The 23,348-nt window shown below is 49.7% G+C and overlaps 1 protein-coding gene across 1 annotated transcript in view; it reads right to left on the minus strand.

Annotated features, from left to right (window-relative positions):
- Positions 1-11,446: 11,446 nt before the first annotated feature.
- The window catches only part of TGFB2 (transforming growth factor beta 2), a 155,465-nt gene continuing 143,563 nt past the window's right edge, over positions 11,447-23,348 (minus strand). The window contains exons 6-7 of the mRNA XM_083175146.1: positions 15,311-15,464; positions 11,447-12,202 (exon numbers count right to left, since the gene is read on the minus strand). Coding sequence (XP_083031272.1) covers positions 12,044-12,202; positions 15,311-15,464 — 313 coding nt within the window. The 3' untranslated portion in view covers positions 11,447-12,043. The remainder of the gene's footprint in view (positions 12,203-15,310; positions 15,465-23,348) is intronic.

Below are 23,348 nucleotides of genomic sequence, written 5' to 3' on the forward strand. Positions count from 1 at the left end.
GGCTTATTTATCCTGCTCTCGCATGTGTAGGTGTTGGGAGGGGCTTACAGAAAGGGGAGGGATATAGGGTTGGGCTTATTTATCCTGCTCTCGCATGTGTAGGTGTTGGGAGGGGCTTACAGAAAGGGGAGGGATATAGGGTTGGGCTTATTTATCCTGCTCTCGCATGTGTAGGTGTTGGGAGGGGCTTATACAAAGGGGAGGGATATAGGGTTGGGCTCATTTATCCTGCTCTCACATGTGTAGGTGTTGGGAGGGGCTTACAGAAAGGGGAGGGATATAGGGCTGGGCTTATTTATCCTGCTCTCGCATGTGTAGGTGTTGGGAGGGGCTTACAGAAAGGGGAGGGATATAGGGTTGGGCTTATTTATCCTGCTCTCGCATGTGTAGGTGTTGGCAGGGGCTTACAGAAAGGGGAGGGATATAGGGTTGGGCTTATTTATCCTGCTCTCGCACGTGTAGGTGTTGGGAGGGGCTTACACAAAGGGGAGGGATATAGGGTTGGGCTTATTTATCCTGCTCTCGCACGTGTAGGTGTTGGGAGGGGCTTACAGGAAGGGGAGGGATATAGGGTTGGGCTTATTTATCCTGCTCTCGCATGTGCAGGTGTTGGGAGGGGCTTATACAAAGGGGAGGGATATAGGGTTGGGCTTATTTATCCTGCTCTCGCATGTGTAGGTGTTGGGAGGGGCTTATACAAAGGGGAGGGATATAGGGTTGTGCTTATTTATCCTGCTCTCGCATGTGTAGGTGTTGGGAGGGGCTTATACAAAGGGGAGGGTTATAGGGTTGGGCTTATTTATCCAGCACTCGCATGTGTAGGTGTTGGGAGGGGCTTACAGAAAGGGGAGGGATATAGGGTTGGGCTTATGTATCCTGCTCTCGCATGTGTAGGTGTTGGGAGGGGCTTACAGAAAGGGGAGGGATATAGGGTTGGGCTTATTTATCCTGCTCTCGCATGTGTAGGTGTTGGGAGGGGCTTACAGAAAGGGGAGGGATATAGGGTTGGGCTCATTTATCCTGCGCTCGCATGTGTAGGTGTTGGGAGGGGCTTACAGAAAGGGGAGGGATATAGGGTTGGGCTTATTTATCCTGCTCTTGCAAGTGTTTTGGGAGGTTGGTGAATGTGTTTGGTTTGTGTAGGGCAGTTACGCGCAGAATGGGGCCAGACACAGAAAGATTCCCAGGATGCACCAGTGTTATTGGGAGAGCTGTCCTTTATGATTCCAGTATATGGGGCTACTAAATGCCACCCCCCTCCCCCCCCACACACACACACATTTCCTATGCACGGGGTGGGGACCCGATCATTAGATATGTACAGGGCAAGACCAGCTCAGCACTCACTTCTGCCTGCATCACCTGTCAGTTCAGCCAGCGGTGCCCACCACAGACCCCACTAGCACCGCTCCTCCAAGCCGCCGCGGAGTCTGCCACATATGTAGCTACACCACTGCATGTAATGTGCCAATGCTTTATACATGGAGACCATTATGGACAATTTCCTGATTGGTTGGAACAAAGTGCTTATATGAAGACATGTTAAGGTCATTAATTAGAAAAAATACAATAAAGTAAAACCAAATGGAAATATGATTGTACAACTGAAATAATTTATTTACCACGAAAACAGACACAGATTGTGTTACAATATAGTCACAAAATACAGGGGTGCTGCTCTCATGTTCTCCTACCAGACTATACAGGGGTGCTGCTCTCATGTTCTCCTACCAGACTATACAGGGGTGCTGCTCTCATGTTCTCCTACCAGACTATACAGGGGTGCTGCTCTCATGTTCTCCTACCAGCCTATACAGGGGTGCTGCTCTCGTGTTCTCCTACCAGACTATACAGGGGTGCTGCTCTCGTGTTCTCCTACCAGACTATACAGGGGTGCTGCTCTCATGTTCTCCTACCAGCCTATACAGGGGTGCTGCTCTCGTGTTCTCCTACCAGACTATGCAGGGGTGCTGCTCTCGTGTTCTCCTACCAAACTATGCAGGGGTGCTGCTCTCGTGTTCTCCTACCAGACTATGCAGGGGTGCTGCTCTCGTGTTCTCCTACCAGCCTATACAGCAGAACTGCTCTCATGTTCTTCTACCAGCCTATACAGGGGTGCTGCTCTCGTGTTCTCCTACCAGACTATACAGGGGTGCTGCTCTCGTGTTCTCCTACCAGCCTATACAGGGGTGCTGCTCTCGTGTTCTACCAGACTATACAGGGGTGCTGCTCTCGTGTTCTCCTACCAGACTATACAGGGGTGCTGCTCTCGTGTTCTCCTACCAGACTATGCAGGGGTGCTGCTCTCGTGTTCTCCTACCAGCCTATACAGGGGTGCTGCTCTCATGTTCTACCAGACTATGCAGGGGTGCTGCTCTAGTGTTCTCCTACCAGACTATACAGGGGTGCTGCTCTCATGTTCTCCTACCAGCCTATACAGGGGTGCTGCTCTCATGTTCTAACAGACTTTACAGGGGTGCTGCTCTCGTGTTCTCCTACCAGACTATACAGGGGTGCTGCTCTCGTGTTCTCCTACCAGACTATGCAGGGGTGCTGCTCTCGTGTTCTCCTACCAGCCTATACAGCAGAACTGCTCTCATGTTCCTCTACCAGCCTATACAGGGGTGCTGCTCTCGTGTTCTCCTACCAGACTATACAGGGGTGCTGCTCTCGTGTTCTCCTACCAGCCTATACAGGGGTGCTGCTCTCGTGTTCTACCAGACTATACAGGGGTGCTGCTCTCGTGTTCTCCTACCAGACTATACAGGGGTGCTGCTCTCGTGTTCTCCTACCAGACTATGCAGGGGTGCTGCTCTCGTGTTCTCCTACCAGCCTATACAGGGGTGCTGCTCTTATGTTCTACCAGACTATGCAGGGGTGCTGCTCTCGTGTTCTCATACCAGACTATACAGGGGTGCTGCTCTCGTGTTCTCCTACCAGCCTATACAGGGGTGCTGCTCTCGTGTTCTACCAGACTATACAGGGGTGCTGCTCTCGTGTTCTCCTACCAGACTATACAGGGGTGCTGCTCTCGTGTTCTCCTACCAGACTATGCAGGGGTGCTGCTCTCGTGTTCTCCTACCAGCCTATACAGGGGTGCTGCTCTCATGTTCTACCAGACTATGCAGGGGTGCTGCTCTAGTGTTCTCCTACCAGACTATACAGGGGTGCTGCTCTCATGTTCTCCTACCAGCCTATACAGGGGTGCTGCTCTCTTGTTCTAACAGACTATACAGGGGTGCTGCTCTCGTGTTCTCCTACCAGACTATACAGGGGTGCTGCTCTCGTGTTCTCCTACCAGACTATGCAGGGGTGCTGCTCTCGTGTTCTCCTACCAGCCTATACAGCAGAACTGCTCTCATGTTCTTCTACCAGCCTATACAGGGGTGCTGCTCTCGTGTTCTCCTACCAGACTATACAGGGGTGCTGCTCTCGTGTTCTCCTACCAGCCTATACAGGGGTGCTGCTCTCGTGTTCTACCAGACTATACAGGGGTGCTGCTCTCGTGTTCTCCTACCAGACTATACAGGGGTGCTGCTCTCGTGTTCTCCTACCAGACTATGCAGGGGTGCTGCTCTCGTGTTCTCCTACCAGCCTATACAGGGGTGCTGCTCTTATGTTCTACCAGACTATGCAGGGGTGCTGCTCTCGTGTTCTCATACCAGACTATACAGGGGTGCTGCTCTCGTGTTCTCCTACCAGCCTATACAGGGGTGCTGCTCTCATGTTCTACCAGACTATGCAGGGGTGCTGCTCTCGTGTTCTCCTACCAGCCTATACAGGGGTGCTGCTCTCGTGTTCTCCTACCAGCCTATACAGGGGTGCTGCTCTCGTGTTCTCCTACCAGACTATACAGGGGTGCTGCTCTCGTGTTCTCCTACCCAGCCTATACAGGGGTGCTGCTCTCGTGTTCTCCTACCCAGACTATACAGGGGTGCTGCTCTCGTGTTCTCCTACCAGACTATGCAGGGGTGCTGCTCTCGTGTTCTCCTACCAGACTATGCAGGGGTGCTGCTCTCGTGTTCTCCTACCAGACTATGCAGGGGTGCTGCTCTCGTGTTCTCCTACCCAGCCTATACAGGGGTGCTGCTCTCGTGTTCTCCTACCCAGCCTATACAGGGGTGCTGCTCTCGTGTTCTCCTACCCAGACTATACAGGGGTGCTGCTCTCGTGTTCTCCTACCAGACTATAAAGGGGTGCTGCTCTCGTGTTCTCCTACCAGACTATGCAGGGGTGCTGTTCTCGTGTTCTCCTACCAGACTATGCAGGGGTGCTGCTCTCGTGTTCTCCTACCAGACTATGCAGGGGTGCTGCTCTCGTGTTCTCCTACCAGCCTATGCAGGGGTGCTGCTCTCGTGTTCTCCTACCAGACTATGCAGGGGTGCTGCTCTCGTGTTCTCCTACCAGACTTTACAGGGGTGCTGCTCTCGTGTTCTCCTACCCAGCCTATACAGGGGTGCTGCTCTCGTGTTCTCCTACCCAGCCTATACAGGGGTGCTGCTCTCGTGTTCTCCTACCCAGCCTATACAGGGGTGCTGCTCTCGTGTTCTCCTACCAGACTATGCAGGGGTGCTGCTCTCGTGTTCTCCTACCAGACTATGCAGGGGTGCTGGTCTCGTGTTCTCCTACCAGACTATGCAGGGGTGCTGGTCTCGTGTTCTCCTACCAGACTATGGAGGGGTGCTGCTCTCGTGTTCTCCTACCAGCCTATGCAGGGGTGCTGCTCTTGTGTTCTCCTACCAGACTATGCAGGGGTGCTGCTCTCGTGTTCTCCTACCAGACTTTATAGGGGTGCTGCTCTCGTGTTCTCCTACCCAGCCTATACAGGGGTGCTGCTCTCGTGTTCTCCTACCCAGCCTATACAGGGGTGCTGCTCTCGTGTTCTCCTACCAGACTATATAGGGGTGCTGCTCTCGTGTTCTCCTACCAGACTATGCAGGGGTGCTGTTCTCGTGTTCTCCTACCAGACTATGCAGGGGTGCTGCTCTCGTGTTCTCCTACCCAGCCTATACAGGGGTGCTGCTCTCGTGTTCTCCTACCAGACTATACAGGGGTGCTGCTCTCGTGTTCTCCTACCCAGCCTATACAGGGGTGCTGCTCTCGTGTTCTCCTACCCAGCCTATACAGGGGTGCTGCTCTCGTGTTCTCCTACCCAGCCTATACAGGGGTGCTGCTCTCGTGTTCTCCTACCCAGACTATACAGGGGTGCTGCTCTCGTGTTCTCCTACCAGACTATAAAGGGGTGCTGCTCTCGTGTTCTCCTACCAGACTATGCAGGGGTGCTGTTCTCGTGTTCTCCTACCAGACTATGCAGGGGTGCTGCTCTCGTGTTCTCCTACCAGACTATGCAGGGGTGCTGCTCTCGTGTTCTCCTACCAGCCTATGCAGGGGTGCTGCTCTCGTGTTCTCCTACCAGACTATACAGGGGTGCTGCTCTCGTGTTCTCCTACCCAGACTGTACAGGGGTGCTGCTCTCAAACCTTATACCCACTTTTCATTTTCTTCCAAAAAAAAATAAAAAAAAGTTCTGCAACAATAAATCCTACATAGAAAATAAAATAAACCGAATTCAAATGGAAAACACAGTAATTCGGAAGTGGTGACAAAAGTTTTCTAAATCCACATAACACATTAAGCGGCATCCGCCGCAAGATAATCAATGGGAAATGCAAAATAAAGACGCTTTCGCTATCCGTAATTCCAGCCGTAACCGCCGCCCCTCTCCGCACCAGTCCTACTCTCCACAGTGACCTTATGGGAAACTTTCCTTAAAAACAAAAAAAGTGACTTTTTGTTCATGAGAAATATAAAGACGTTACAGCGACAGAACCACCTTTATAGAACGGCTGCGGTTTCGTGTGGTGCTTCTCTGCCTTTTATATAATATTTGTATACATTTGCAATGAATGGAATATAATAGATTCTCTGCACCCTCCTGGCTGACAATAAAATCACTTCAACGTCTTCCTGTTCATATTTATAATTATTTACACCGATCTGAAGCCACCGTTCCATCGATATCGCTCGGAAAACAACCTGTAGGCTCCAAAATCCAATGAAAATTGACTTGAGGTTGACACCAATTCCTTGTTGATGATTACAAATGATTGGGCGTTATCTCACATAAGACGTATAAAAGGTTCTGAGGTGTAAACAGCGACGCTCTGTAATCCGACCGGAGATAAGCAATAAAATACAGAAAAAGTCACAAGATACAAAATAAGTTGAAAGTTCTGAATTGTCCGTTTTGTCCCTGTTTTTGGGGATATATTCGGCTACGTCATCTAAATAGGATTTTATGGAAGTAAAATGAAATAAATGTTTTGCAAGATCAGATAATTACTGACGTACGGAACGCAGCCGTCAGCCTTTCTGTCACCTCGCATTGGTAGACGCTTGTTACGTAGACACTATTAAGGTCGACATACATTTGGTTGACCACTGACAGGCCTTAGATCGACACATGAAAAAGGTTGACATGCCTATGGTCAACAGTGTGAAAAGCTCGACACAAGCATTAGGCTTTGTAAGGTCAACAGTCTAAAGGTTGACATGGGGTGTGTCACAGTTTTTGGTCTGACATGTGCCGACAGGCGGTATTTCATAACCCAGCTGTCCACTAGGGTGTGGAGGGAGAATATAATATTCTGCCAAGCGTAGTGAGGCACCGAGTCCGAAGCATGGCACATTTTCCGTGTCCATGTCGACTGTATCGACATTGGTGACAAAAAAACGTGGACAACATATGTCGACCTTTTGACCTAATGCGTGTGTCCACCTTTTGACCATCTCAACCCAATGTATGTCGGCCTTAATTTGGTCCACCCAATGACCCATATAGGTAGTAATACTTCTGCTTCATGACATATTATCCTGGTGTTCTCTGATATATCACCATTATCCTGTGGTCCTTTGTATGTCAGGTAGAGGGAATGGGGAATAGAATTATCCCAGGAAACAAGCGCCGACTGCTTATAGATCTATCAATCAATTGTTCGTTTGACTGTACAAATATCACGTCTCGATCAGAACATGCTCAAAATGCGACATAATTACAAATACAACTGTGAAAAGTATCATCAGGTAGTGTATGGCGTAACAAGGAGAGTGATGGTAATGTAGTGCAAGTCATTGTAAAGGACGTTCCGCATACCACAGCAGCGGAGGTTCCGCGTACCACCCAACCAGCAGTGGGCGCTCTCGCTTACTGCAGCAGAGGTTCCACGTACCACCCAACCAGCAGCTGGCTCTGTCACTTACAGCAGCGGAGGTTCCGCGTACCACCCAACCAGCAGAGAGCGCTGTCACTTACTGCAGTGGAGGTTCCGCATACCACCCAACCAGCAGAGAGCGCTGTTGCTTACTGCAGCAGAGGCTCCGCATACCACCCAACCAGCAGAGAGCGCTGTCACTTACTGCAGAGGAGGCTCCGCATACCACCCAACCAGCAGAGAGCGCTGTCACTTACTGCAGCAGAGGCTCCGCATACCACCCAACCAGCAGAGAGCGCTGTCACTTACTGCAGCAGAGGCTCCGCATACCACCCAACCAGCAGAGAGCGCTGTCACTTACTGCAGCGGAGGTTCCGCATACCACCCAACCAGCAGAGAGCGCTGTCACTTACTGCAGCGGAGGTTCCGCATACCACCCAACCAGCAGAGAGCGCTGTCGCTTACTGCAGCAGAGGCTCCGCATACCACCCAACCAGCAGAGAGCACTGTCACTTACTGCAGCAGAGGTTCCGCATACCACCCAACCAGCAACAGGCGATGTCACTTACTGCAGCAGAGGCTCCGCATACCACCCAACCAGCAGAGAGCGCTGTCACTTACTGCAGCAGAGGCTCCGCATACCACCCAACCAGCAGAGAGCGCTGTCACTTACTGCAGCAGAGGCTCCGCATACCACCCAACCAGCAACAGGCGATGTCACTTACTGCAGCAGAGGTTCCGCATACCACCCAACCAGCAGAGAGCGCTGTCACTTACTGCAGCAGAGGTTCCGCATACCACCCAACCAGCAGAGAGCGCTGTCACTTACTGCAGCAGAGGCTCCGCATACCACCCAACCAGCAGAGAGCGCTGTCACTTACTGCAGCAGAGGCTCCGCATACCACCCAACCAGCAACAGGCGATGTCACTTACTGCAGCAGAGGTTCCACATACCACCCAACCAGCAGAGAGCGCTGTCACTTACTGCAGCAGAGGTTCCGCATACCACCCAACCAGCAGAGAGCGCTGTCACTTACTGCAGTAGAGGCTCCGCATACCACCCAACCAGCAGAGAGCGCTGTCACTTACTGCAGCAGAGGCTCCACATACCACCCAACCAGCAGAGGCTCCGCATACCACCCAACCAGCAGAGAGCGCTGTCACTTACTGCAGCAGAGGCTCCGCATACCACCCAACCAGCAGAGAGCGCTGTCACTTACTGCAGCAGAGGTTCCGCATACCACCCAACCAGCAGAGAGCGCTGTCACTTACTGCAGCAGAGGCTCCGCATACCACCCAACCAGCAACAGGCGATGTCACTTACTGCAGCAGAGGTTCCACATACCACCCAACCAGCAACAGGCGATGTCACTTACTGCAGCAGAGGTTCCGCATACCACCCAACCAGCAGAGAGCGCTGTCACTTACTGCAGCAGAGGTTCCGCATACCACCCAACCAGCAGAGAGCGCTGTCACTTACTGCAGCAGAGGCTCCGCATACCACCCAACCAGCAGAGAGCGCTGTCACTTACTGCAGCAGAGGCTCCGCATACCACCCAACCAGCAGAGAGCGCTGTCACTTACTGCAGCAGAGGCTCCGCATACCACCCAACCAGCAGTGGGCGCTGTCACTTACTGCAGCAGAGGCTCCGCATACCACCCAACCAGCAGAGAGCGCTGTCACTTACTGCAGCAGAGGTTCCGCATACCACGCAACCAGCAGAGAGCGCTGTCACTTACTGCAGCAGAGGCTCCGCATACCACCCAACCAGCAGAGAGCGCTATTGCTTACTGCAGCAGAGGCTCCGCATACCACCCAACCAGCAGAGAGCGCTATTGCTTACTGCAGCAGAGGCTCCGCATACCACCCAACCAGCAGAGAGCGCTATTGCTTACTGCAGCAGAGGCTCCGCATACCACCCAACCAGCAGAGAGCGCTCTCACTTACTGCAGCAGAGGCTCCGCATACCACCCAACCAGCAGAGAGCGCTGTCACTTACTGCAGCAGAGGCTCCGCATACCACCCAACCAGCAGAGAGCGCTGTCACTTACTGCAGCAGAGGTTGGCATCCCAGCCAGATGCAGAGTTTTTGTCAAATTCTGCAGCGTACGTTTCCTCATACCATCCAGTTGCCATTGAGGGTAATTCAGACCTGACTGCACAGCTGTAAATTCACACAGTGGAAAATTATCAATATACTATGGATGCGTATGGTACATAGTACGGATGTGCGAGGCTGTCCTGCGATTAAATACTGCTACTTTTTCTATGTGCAAGATGATTGACAGACATTAGGCTCCTGGGGGTGGAAATTGGCCGTTTAGTGGGAGTGCAAAGAAAACCTCTGGTAGTGTCCGGGATAACGCGGGAGTGCAAAGAAAACCTCTGGTAGTGTCCGGGATAACGCAGGCGCGCCTAGGAAACCGCTGGGAGTGTCCGGGATAACGCAGGCGCGCCTAGGAAACCGCTGGGAGTGTCCAAGATAACGCAGGCGCGCCTAGGAAACCGCTGGGAGTGTCCGGGATAACGCAGGCGCGCCTAGGAAACCGCTGGGAGTGTCCGGGATAACGCAGGCGCGCCTAGGAAACCGCTGGGAGTGTCCGGGATAACGCAGGCGCGCCTAGGAAACCGCTGGGAGTGTCCGGGATAACGCAGGCTCGCCTAGGAAACCGCTGGGAGTGTCCGGGATAACGCAGGCGCGCCTAGGAAACCGCTGGGAGTGTCCGGGATAACGCAGGCGCGCCTAGGAAACCGCTGGGAGTGTCCGGGATAACGCAGGCGCGCCTAGGAAACCGCTGGGAGTGTCCGGGATAACGCAGGCGCGCCTAGGAAACCGCTGGGATTGTCCGGGATAACGCAGGCGCGCCTAGGAAACCGCTGGGAGTGTCCGGGATAACGCAGGCGCGCCTAGGAAAAAGCTGGGAGTGTCCGGGATAACGCAGGCGCGCCTAGGAAACCGCTGGGAGTGTCCGGGATAACGCAGGCGCGCCTAGGAAACCGCTGGGAGTGTCTGAGATAACGCAGGCGCGCCTAGGAAACCGGGCAGCTGCAGGAGACATCCTCCGCTTCCTCGGCACTCGGGGTATCGGGCAGCTGCAGGGGACATTGTCCGTTTCCTCAGCACTCGGGGTATCTGGCAGCTGCAGGGGACATCGTCTGTTTCCTCGGCACTCTGCGTGTGCTTATTACACACAATGTACAGAACTCTTAGTTACAACAGAGATCTACAGGATTGTTTCCTGGCTGTGAGATCCCCGATCGGTATAATTATATATACCCACGACAAACATAGCATCATAAAGAGGTCGGCTGATTACACCATTACATATTAAATATTTCACTGATTTATTAAATGAAATTTACATTAATAATAAACTCAAAAAATGCCTCACGAGAAATTCTGCATGTGAAGAAGATCGAAACATTATAGCGACCAAAGTTTTTGTTTTTTCTGTAATTCTTATTTTCCTCATTTGTATTTACAGAACTTTGTACAGTTGTGTTTCTCATAGTACAATATATGGATAATGGGGGGGGACAGGGGATACGGGGGGGGGGCTCGTGAACGATGTTCCACACAGCACATCGAAACAGACGTGCACTGTCATCCATAGCAGCCAATGAGATGTCTCTTTTCATTTTGTAAACTGTACTGGGAAAAAACAGGGGGTTCTGATTGGTTACTATGAGCAACAAGTAGTTACCAGCTCCATCATACATATATGTCTGCTTAGTCGCACACCCAACATTCCCAGAAATACAATGGTCAATGTTGCCCCCCACAAAGCCCCCATTTTGCAATGGCCGTGCCCCACCTCCAGTCTTGCCCATTATAAAAATCAGGACTCTCGGCAGGTTGCTAAGGCACAAACAATGTGAGGAGGTCCCGGCCCATCGGTTCTATAATACTGGGGGCTGAGCGTTGTACCCCAAGTGGCAGAGGATCCTTGCTGGGGACCTTCCAAGTTGGTTATATTACATGTCAGTGTCTCTGTAAGGGAACGAGTTCTAGAAGCCGTATTGTGTTTTATTGATCCAGATTCCAGGTCAGCGCTTGTGGTGCCGCGATCGCTCACATCATTACACCGGGGCCTATGCTGGCGCTTTATCCTCTCTGTGTAGCCACTTGTTCCATGGTAAAATAAAATGATTTCCTTACACATGAATAAATAATGTCAGCAAAAACATGGGAATCTCACCAACGCGGGGAACAAGAAAAAGGGGGGGGGGGGGTGTCAAGTAGGATACAATGCCACTACGCGGGATATTCCTGGGGTCTATTCCGTTCACATATTAACACCAACAAATTCTTCCAGTGTTTCATATTTTGTTTCCTTTAAATTAATGTCTCAAAGTTGCAGAGGAAAATCCGAGAGATTCTGTTCCGTGAAAGGGGAATTCTCCTTCTCTGTTGTTGTTGCCTTCTGCAAATGATACTGATACAGAAAGAACCCATAACGGTAATGAGGGCATCGGTAAGAGCGACACGGCCCGTGGCGTACCAGGGGCGCGGCAGAGGAGAGATGGGCTCATCGTGGCAGAAATTGCCAGTGGGTTCCTTACCTAACACAGGAACACATAGCGGCGGTGGGAGGACGGGGAGGGAGCGTTCCTTTCCAATTGTCATGGACGCAGTTAGGAAAAGTCTTCAACGACTTTCATCTTCTGCCAGGTGTTCAAATGAAAAAACTTCAAAAAGTTCACTAGTACCGTTTCTCGCTCTTTTTACAATATAACACTGATCAAAGAAGGCCTAAGGTATTTTTTTGTTTTCTTTTTTTATAAAAAGATATCTTTTGTCCGCGTAGAACCGCGTGCTCTGACGTCACGTCTAGCTGCATTTACACGACTTTACGATCATGTTTGAAAGCTGTTCGATCTTTGGCGTCTTCCCAACGTAGTACAAGATGGTCAGAGACTCCAAGTCCTGGGATACGCAACACGGGGAGGCCGATGCTTCTGGGTTAATGGTGTTGTACAGGCCAAGAACCTGCGAGAGGAATGACAGATAGTGAGATTATCAGGCGTTTTATTTATATATATATATATATATATATATATATATATATATATATATATATATATATATATATATATACACATATATATATATATATATATATATATATATATATTTAGATGACACATCTAATCGTTACACATGGGCCCTTGAAGAAAATGCTAATGGCGGCATTGAAACGTCAGGCTAATACCCATGTAATGGATGTATACATTACCTTACTTTCAACAATAACAGTCATTTGTCATCTGTGTGTGTATATATTATAATTATATATATATATATATATATTTATATATATTTACATATATACACACATACACACACACACACATTAAGGGCGGGATGTACTAAAGGGAAAATGCGGTAAAACGGGGGTTTACCATTACCCGTCCGCCCCATTTTCGCTTGGCAGGGTATCTCCCTACCCTATACAAGCCTATGGGCTTCTATCACCGCCCGACGTCCGCGCCCCGACCCCCCCCCCCCCCTCCTGTCCTCCTTTGCCTCCTCCTCCCCCAGCAGGTGTCACAGCCGGGAGGACAGGGGGGAGGAGGAGACGCAGGGAGACACTGCCAGCCGCCGGGAGGTGACGGAGACCCCCGCAGACCACATCACAGGTATCGCGAGGGTCTCCGTCACCGCAACCCGATGCTAGCCGCATGTGTTAGTACATATGCGTCAGCATCGCGGCGGCTGCCAGGCGAAGGGTGGCGATGTATATTAATACATCCCGGCCTAAGGCTGAATATGTGCCAGTTGTTTGCACACCAGCTCCTGCCTGGACATCACCCCCTGCCTGCACAACCCCGCCTGCCTGCACATTACCCCCCTGCTTGCACACCCCTACCTGCACGCCAACTCCTCCCTGCACACCACCCCGTGCCTGCACACCACCTCCACCCTGCACACCATCCTCCTGCCTGCAACATCACTTCCTGCCTGCACACCACCTCCTGCCTGCAACATCACTTCCTGCCTGCACACCACCTCCTGCCTGCAACATCACTTCCTGCCTGCACACCACCTCCTGCCTGCACACCACCCCCTGCCTGCAGCATCACCTCCTGCCTGCACACCACCTCCTGCCTGCAACATCAATTCCTGCCTGCACACCACCTCCTGCCTGCACACCACCCCCTGCCTGCAACATCACTTCCTGCCTGCACACCACCTCCTGCCTGCAACATCACTTCCTGCCTGCACACCACCTCCTGCCTGCACACCACCCCCTGCCTGCACACTGCCTCCTGCCTGCACACCACCTCCTGTCTGCAACATCAATTCCTGCCTGCACACCGCCTCCTGCCTGCACACCACCCCCTGCCTGCAGCATCACCTCCTGCCTGCACACCACCTCCTGTCTGCAACATCAATTCCTGCCTGCACACCACCTCCTGCCTGCACACCACCCCCTGCCTGCAACATCACTTCCTGCCTGCACACCACCTCCTGCCTACAACATCACTTCCTGCCTGCAACATCTTTTCCTGCCTGCACACCACCTCCTGCCTGCACACCACCCCCTGCCTCTATACCACCCCCTACCTGCACACCACCTCCTGCCTGCACACCACCCCCTGCCTGCACACCACCTCCTGCCTGCACACCACCCCCTGCCTGCTCACCACCCCCTGCATTTGTGATTGTTGAAAACTGCGATCGCATCACACTGCAACCTTATGCAGGCTTCCAGTCTCAGGGACCTTGGGGGAGATTCTCTAAACTAAAAATGCGGTAAAACCCCTGTAATCGGGTTTTTACCGCATTTCGGGATGTTTTAAGCATCCCCCGCTGGGTTATCGCGACGGGGGGCATCGCCAGAAAAATCTGGTGATGCCCCATAGAAGCCTATGGGCTTCTAGCGCGACCCACCGCCGCCGCGCACTGACCCCCGCACCGACCCCCCCTCACCTGTGCCGAGCAGCACATAGCTGTGTTGCCCAGACCTGTGACCTCCTCCTCCTCCTCTTAACGAAAGAGCTGTCCTTTGCCATAATTATCGCATATGTTTGTGCATATGCGATAATTATGTATGCAATGGGCGGCGAAGGGGGCGGAGCTGGGGTGCGGAGGTTAGAACATCCCCCCTTGTGAGGCCAAGTAACACTGCAGACGCAGTACTTCATCTTACCACAGCCGGGACATGCCCCCTTTTTTCTGAATGCTGGCTTCCCCCATCCCTGTCCCTTCTTCTGAATATATCTGCGCACCAATCAGGCAGAGGCATTCGGAACATTGTAAGGCAATCGCAGAATTGTGTACGCAGTTTACCCATTATGAGGCGCTGCGGCTAAGAAAGGCCCAGAGGTAAATTCTCATTCCTTCAGGAAGCTCCAGTCACTATGAATATAGAATGTGGCATCCTCCCTGTATACCTGAATATACTATTTATAACGCGGAAGTGCGTCAGGTACCGAGCGCCAATGCTGCCCACTATATAACGATGCCATTAATAGGTTAGGAAAACACGACGTGACCTTTCCTCACCGGTTCAACCAACACAAGAGCTGTTCATGGCAGAAACAGTGGGAGCATTGTGTGTGGCTCCAAACGGTCTCTAAGTAGTGAGAGCACACACTTATATCTGCATACACGGCTAAGATCACGCTAGGAAATCACCACCATCACCAAAAGCGGCCATCAGGGCAGTGCCAGAGAAGAACTCTGTGCCACAATACAGTCTGTGCCCCTGGCAGCACTACTGGCATCCTAGGTAGCCTCACACCGGTGCCCCAGGCAGCGACAGTACTGTAACCACATTCTTCCCCATATATATACCACACAGGCCAGTGCACCCCATCCTGGGAAGTGGGTGCTGTTTGCGCCTCATTCTTAGAAATGGTGAGTGTGTTGGTACTTCTGTATCTAAATATATATATATATATATATATATATATATATATATATATATACATATATATACACACATATATACACTGTATGTATGTATGTATGTATGTATGTATATATATATGTATATATCAGTTCAGACCATTAACACGGTTTCTAGATGTGTCCTGCACGGATATAAGAAATGTAACAAATTCTACATCAGATGACACCGTGTGGACTCACCCGGGCGTGCTGGGTATCGGAGCTCCATAAGTACGGGCACGCTCCAGCACAAAAGTTTGCGTTATACCCTTTGGGTTCATGTATCCACCTCCATCCAAGGTCCCTCTTGAAGTCGATGAACAATGGACGTAAACAGCAATTGTCCTGGACGTTCCTATCAAACAAATAAATGTATCAATAAAGACACCGGAGGCACAGACACGGATATAGGGAGACACCGGAGGCACAGACACGGGTATAGGGAGACACCGGAGGCACAGACACGGGTATAGGGAGACACCGGAGGCACAGACACGGGTATAGGGAGACACCGGAGGTACAGACACGGGTATAGGGAGACACCGGAGGTACAGACACGGGTATAGGGAGACACCGGAGGCACAGACACGGGTATAGGGAGACACCGGAGGCACAGACACGGGTATAGGGAGACACCGGAGGCACATACACGGGTATAGGGAGACACCGGAGGTACATACACGGGTATAGGGAGACACCGGAGGTACAGACACGGGTATAGGGAGACACCGGAGGCACAGACACGGGTATAGGGAGACACCGGAGGCACAGACACGGGTATAGGGAGACACCGGAGGCACAGACACGGGTATAGGGAGACACCGGAGGCACAGACACGGGTATAGGGAGACACCGGAGGCACAGACACGGGTATAGGGAGACACCGGAGGCACAGACACGGGTATAGGGAGACACCGGAGGCACAGACACGGGTATAGGGAGACACCGGAGGCACAGACACGGGTATAGGGAGACACCGGAGGCACAGACACGGGTATAGGGAGACACCGGAGGCACAGACACGAGTATAGGGAGACACCGGAGGTACAGACACGGGTATAGGGAGACACCGGAGGCACAGACACGGGTATAGGGAGACACCGGAGGCACAGACACGGGTATAGGGAGACACCGGAGGCACAGACACGGGTATAGGGAGACACCGGAGGTACAGACACGGGTATAGGGAGACACCGGAGGTACAGACACGGGTATAGGGAGACATCGGAGGTACAGACACGGGTATAGGGAGACACCGGAGGTACAGACACGGGTATAGGGAGACACCGGAGGTACAGACACGGGTATAGGGAGACACCGGAGGTACAGACACGAGTATAGGGAGACACCGGAGGCACAGACACGAGTATAGGGAGACACCGGAGGCACAGACACGGATATAGGGAGACACCGGAGGCACAGACACGGGTATAGGGAGACACCGGAGGCACAGACACGGGTATAGGGAGACACCGGAGGCACAGACACGGGTATAGGGAGACACCGGAGGCACAGACACGGGTATAGGGAGACACCGGAGGTACAGACACGGGTATAGGGAGACACCGGAGGTACAGACACGAGTATAGGGAGACACCGGAGGCACAGACACGGGTATAGGGAGACACCGGAGGCACAGACACGGGTATAGGGAGACACCGGAGGCACAGACACGGGTATAGGGAGACACATCGGTGGCACAGACACCATTATCCCTCCTCCGCCAGCCCCCATACCATTATCCCTCCTTCGCCAGCCCCCATACCATTATCCCTCCTCCGCCAATCCCTTACCATTATCCCTCCTCCGCCAATCCCATACCATTATCCCTCCTCCGCCAGCCCCCATACCATTATCCCTCCTCCGCCAGCCCCCTTAACATTATCCATCCTCCGCCAGCCCCCATACCATTATCCCTCCTCCGCCAGCCCCTTACCATTATCCATCCTCCGCCAGTCCCTTACCATTATCCCTCCTCCGCCAGCCCCTTACCATTATCCCTCCTCCGCCAGCCCCCATACCATTATCCCTCCTCCAACAGCCCCCATACCATTATCCCTCCTCCACCAGCCCCCGTACCATTATCCCTCCTCCGCCAATCCCCGTACCATTATCCCTCCTCCGCCATCCCCCGTACCATTATCCCTCCTCCGCCAGTCCCTTACCATTATCCCTCCTCCGCCAGCCCCCATACCATTATCCCTCCTCCACCAGCCCCCATACCATTATCCCTCCTCCACCAGCCCCCGTACCATTATCCCTCCTCCGCCAGCCCCCGTACCATTATCCCTCCTCCGCCAATCCCCGTACCATTATCCCTCCTCCGCCAGCCCCCGTACCATTATCCATCCTCCGCCAGTACCTTACCATTATCCCTCCTCCGCCAGCCCCCATACCATTATCCCTCCTCCGCCAGCCCCCATACCATTATCCCTCCTCCGCCAGCCCCCATACCATTATCCCTCCTTCGCCAGCCCCCATACCATTATCCCTCCTTCGCCAGCCCCCATACCATTATCCCTCCTCCGCCAGTCCCTTACCATTATCCCTCCTCCGCCAGCCCCCATACCATTATCCCTCCTCCGCCAGCCCCCATACCATTATCTTTCCTCCGCCAGCCCCCATACCATTATCCCTACTCCACCAGTTCCCATATCATTATACCTCCCCCGCCAGCCCCCATACCATTATCCCTCCTCCACCAGCCCCCATACCATTATACCTCCTCCGCCAGCCCCCATACCATTATCCCTCCTCCGCCAGCCCCCATACCATTATCCCTCCTCCGCCAGCCCCCATACCATTATCCCTCCTCCGCCAGCCCCCATACCATTATCCCTCCTCCGCCAGCCCCCATACCATTATCCCTCCTCCACCAGCCCCCATAACATTATCCCTCCTCCACCAGCCCCCATAACATTATCCCTCCTCCACCAGCCCCCATAACATTATCCCTCCTCCACCAGCCCCCATACCATTATACCTCCTCAGCCAGCCCCCATACCATTATCCCTCCTCCGCCAGCCCCCATACCATTATCCCTCCTCCACCAGTTCCCATATCATTATAACTCCCCGCCAGTCATTTACCATTATACCTCCTCCACCCGCCCCCTTACCATTATCCCTCCTCCACCAGCCTCTGTACCATTATTCTTTATCCACTAACACCCGTACCATTATCCTTCTTCACCAGCCCCCGTACCATTATCCCTCCTCCACCACAAACCCCATATCATTATCCTTCCTCCTCTACCAGCCCCATACCTTATCCATTCTCCGCCAGCCCTGTACCATTATTCCTCCTCCAACAGCCCCCATCCTTCCACCTGTACCTGATTAATCATCTATACACCTGTAGCTGATTACACCTCTATACACCTGTAGCTGATTACACCTCTATACACCTGTAGCTGATTACACATCTATACACCGGTAGCTGATTACACCTCTATACACCTGTAGCTGATTACACCTCTATACACCTGTACCTGATTACACATCTATACACCTGTAGCTGATTACACCTCTATACACCTGTAGCTGATTACACATCTATACACCTGTAGCTGATTACACATCTATACACCTGTAGCTGATTACACATTTATACACCTGATTACACATCTATACACCTGTACCTGATTACACATCTATACACCTGATTACACATCTATACACCTGTACCTGATTACACATCTATACACCTGTACCTGATTACACCTCTATACACCTGTACCTGATTACACATCTATACACCTGTACCTGATTACACATCTATACACCTGATTACACATCTATACACCTGTACCTGATTACACATCTATACACCTGTACCTGATTACACACCCGTACCTGATTACAACTCTATACACCTGTAGCTGATTACACATCTATACACCTGTAGCTGATTACACATCTATACACCTGTAGCTGATTACACATCTATACACCTGTACCTGATTACACATCTATACACCTGTACCTGATTACACATCTATACACCTGTAGCTGATTACACCTCTATACACCTGTAGCTGATTACACATCTATACACCTGTAGCTGATTACACATCTATACACCTGTACCTGATTACACATCTATACACCTGTAGCTGATTACACATCTATACACCTGTACCTGATTACACATCTATACACCTGTACCTGATTACACATCTATACACCTGTAGCTGATTACACCTCTATACACCTGTACCTGATTACACATCTATACACCTGTACCTGATTACACCTCTATACACCTGTAGCTGATTACACATCTATACACCTGTAGCTGATTACACATCTATACACCTGTACCTGATTACACATCTATACACCTGTACCTGATTACACATCTATACACCTGTAGCGGATTACACATCTATACACCTGTAGCGGATTACACATCTATACACCTGTAGCTGATTACACATCTATACACCTGTAGCTGATTACACATCTATACACCTGTAGCTGATTACACCTCTATACACCTGTACCTGATTACACCTCTATACACCTGTACCTGATTACACCTCTATACACCTGTACCTGATTACACCTCTATACACCTGTACCTGATTACACATCTATACACCTGTACCTGATTACACATCTATACACCTGTACCTGATTACACATCTATACACCTGTACCTGATTACACATCTATACACCTGTACCTGATTACACATCTATACACCTGTACCTGATTACACATCTATACACCTGTACCTGATTACACATCTATACACCTGTACCTGATTACACATCTATACACCTGATTACACCTCTATACACCTGTACCTGATTACACCTCTATACACCTGTAGCTGATTACACATCTATACACCTGTACCTGATTACACACCTATACACCTGTACCTGATTACACCTCTATACACCTGTACCTGATTACACATCCATACACCTGTAGCTGATTACACATCTATACACCTGTACCTGATTACACATCTATACACCTGTACCTGATTACACATCTATACACCGGTACCTGATTACACATCTATACACCTGATTACACATCTATATACCTGTACCTGATTACACATCTATACACCTGTACCTGATTACACATCTATACACCTGTACCTGATTACACATCTATACACCTGATTACACATCTATACACCTGTACCTGATTACACATCTATACACCTGTACCTGATTACACATCTATACACCTGATTACACCTCTATACACCTGTAGCTGATTACACCTCTATACACCTGTACCTGATTACACACCTATACACCTGTACCTGATTACACATCTATACACCTGTACCTGATTACACATCTATACACCTGTACCTGATTACACATCTATACACCTGTACCTGATTACACATCTATACACCTGATAACACATCTATACACCTGTACCTGATTACACATCTATACACCTGTACCTGATTACACATCTATACACCTGATTACACATCTATATACCTGTACCTGATTACACATCTATACACCTGTACCTGATTACACATCTATACACCTGATTACACATCTATACACCTGTACCTGATTACACATCTATACACCTGTACCTGATTACACATCTATACACCTGATTACACATCTATACACCTGTACCTGATTACACATCTATACACCTGTACCTGATTACACATCTATACACCTGATTACACCTCTATACACCTGTAGCTGATTACACCTCTATACACCTGTACCTGATTACACATCTATATACCTGTACCTGATTACACACCTATACACCTGTACCTGATTACACATCTATACACCTGTACCTGATTACACCTCTATACACCTGATTACACATCTATACACCTGTAGCTGATTACACATCTATACACCTGTACCTGATTACACATCTATACACCTGTACCTGATTACACATCTATACACCTGTACCTGATTACACCTCTATACACCTGATTACACATCTATACACCTGTAGCTGATTACACCTCTATACACCTGTACCTGATTACACATCTATATACCTGTACCTGATTACACACCTATACACCTGTACCTGATTACACATCTATACACCTGTACCTGATTACACATCTATACACCGGTACCTGATTACACATCTATACACCTGATTACACATCTATATACCTGTACCTGATTACACATCTATACACCTGTACCTGATTACACATCTATACACCTGATTACACATCTATACACCTGTACCTGATTACACATCTATACACCTGTACCTGATTACACATCTATACACCTGATTACACCTCTATACACCTGTAGCTGATTACACCTCTATACACCTGTACCTGATTACACATCTATATACCTGTACCTGATTACACACCTATACACCTGTACCTGATTACACATCTATACACCTGTACCTGATTACACATCTATACACCTGTACCTGATTACACATCTATACACCTGATAACACATCTATACACCTGTACCTGATTACACATCTATACACCTGTACCTGATTACACATCTATACACCTGATTACACATCTATATACCTGTACCTGATTACACATCTATACACCTGTACCTGATTACACATCTATACACCTGATTACACATCTATACACCTGTACCTGATTACACATCTATACACCTGTACCTGATTACACATCTATACACCTGATTACACCTCTATACACCTGTAGCTGATTACACCTCTATACACCTGTACCTGATTACACATCTATATACCTGTACCTGATTACACACCTATACACCTGTACCTGATTACACATCTATACACCTGTACCTGATTACACCTCTATACACCTGATTACACATCTATACACCTGTAGCTGATTACACATCTATACACCTGTACCTGATTACACATCTATACACCTGTACCTGATTACACATCTATACACCTGTACCTGATTACACCTCTATACACCTGATTACACATCTATACACCTGTAGCTGATTACACATCTATACACCTGTAGCTGATTACACATCTATACACCTGTAGCTGATTACACATCTATACACCTGTACCTGATTACACATCTATACACCTGTACCTGATTACACCTCTATACACCTGATTACACATCTATACACCTGTAGCTGATTACACATCTATACACCTGTACCTGATTACACATCTATACACCTGTACCTGATTACACATCTATACACCTGTACCTGATTACACATCTATACACCTGTACCTGATTACACATCTATACACCTGTACCTGATTACACATCTATACACCTGTACCTGATTACACCTCTATAAACCTGTAGCTGATTACACATCAATACACCTGTACCTGATTACACCTCTATACACCTGTAGCTGATTACACATCTATACACCTGTACCTGATTACACATCTATACACCTGTAGCTGATTACACATCTATACACCTGTAGCTGATTACACATCTATACACCTGTAGCTGATTACACATCTATACACCTGTACCTGATTACACATCTATACACCTGTACCTGATTACACATCTATACACCTGTACCTGATTACACATCTATACACCTGTACCTGATTACACATCTATACACCTGTACCTGATTACACATCTATACACCTGATTACACATCTATACACCTGTACCTGATTACACATCTATACACCTGTAGCTGATTACACATCTATACACCTGTACCTGAGTACACATCTATACACCTGTACCTGATTACACATCTATACACCTGTACCTGATTACACATCTATACACCTGTACCTGATTACACCTCTATACACCTGTTCCTGATTACACATCTATACACCTGATTACACATCTATACACCTGTACCTGATTACACATCTATACACCTGTACCTGATTACACATCTATACACCTGTACCTGATTACACATCTATACACCGGTACCTGATTACACATCTATACACCTGTACCTGATTACACATCTATACACCTGTACCTGATTACACATCTATACACCTGTACCTGATTACACATCTATACACCTGTAGCTAATTACACATCTATACACCTGTACCTGATTACACCTCTATACACATGTACCTGATTACACCTCTATACACCGGTAGCTGATTACACATCTATACACCTGTAGCTGATTACAAATCTATACACCTGTACCTGATTACACATCTATACACCTGTAGCTGATTACACATCTATACACCTGTACCTGATTACACATCTATACACCTGTAGCTGATTACACATCTATACACCTGTA

The sequence above is a fragment of the Crinia signifera genome, chromosome 3 (genome assembly GCF_055691185.1).
Source record: "Crinia signifera chromosome 3, ASM5569118v1, whole genome shotgun sequence".
NCBI lineage: Eukaryota > Metazoa > Chordata > Amphibia > Anura > Myobatrachidae > Crinia > Crinia signifera.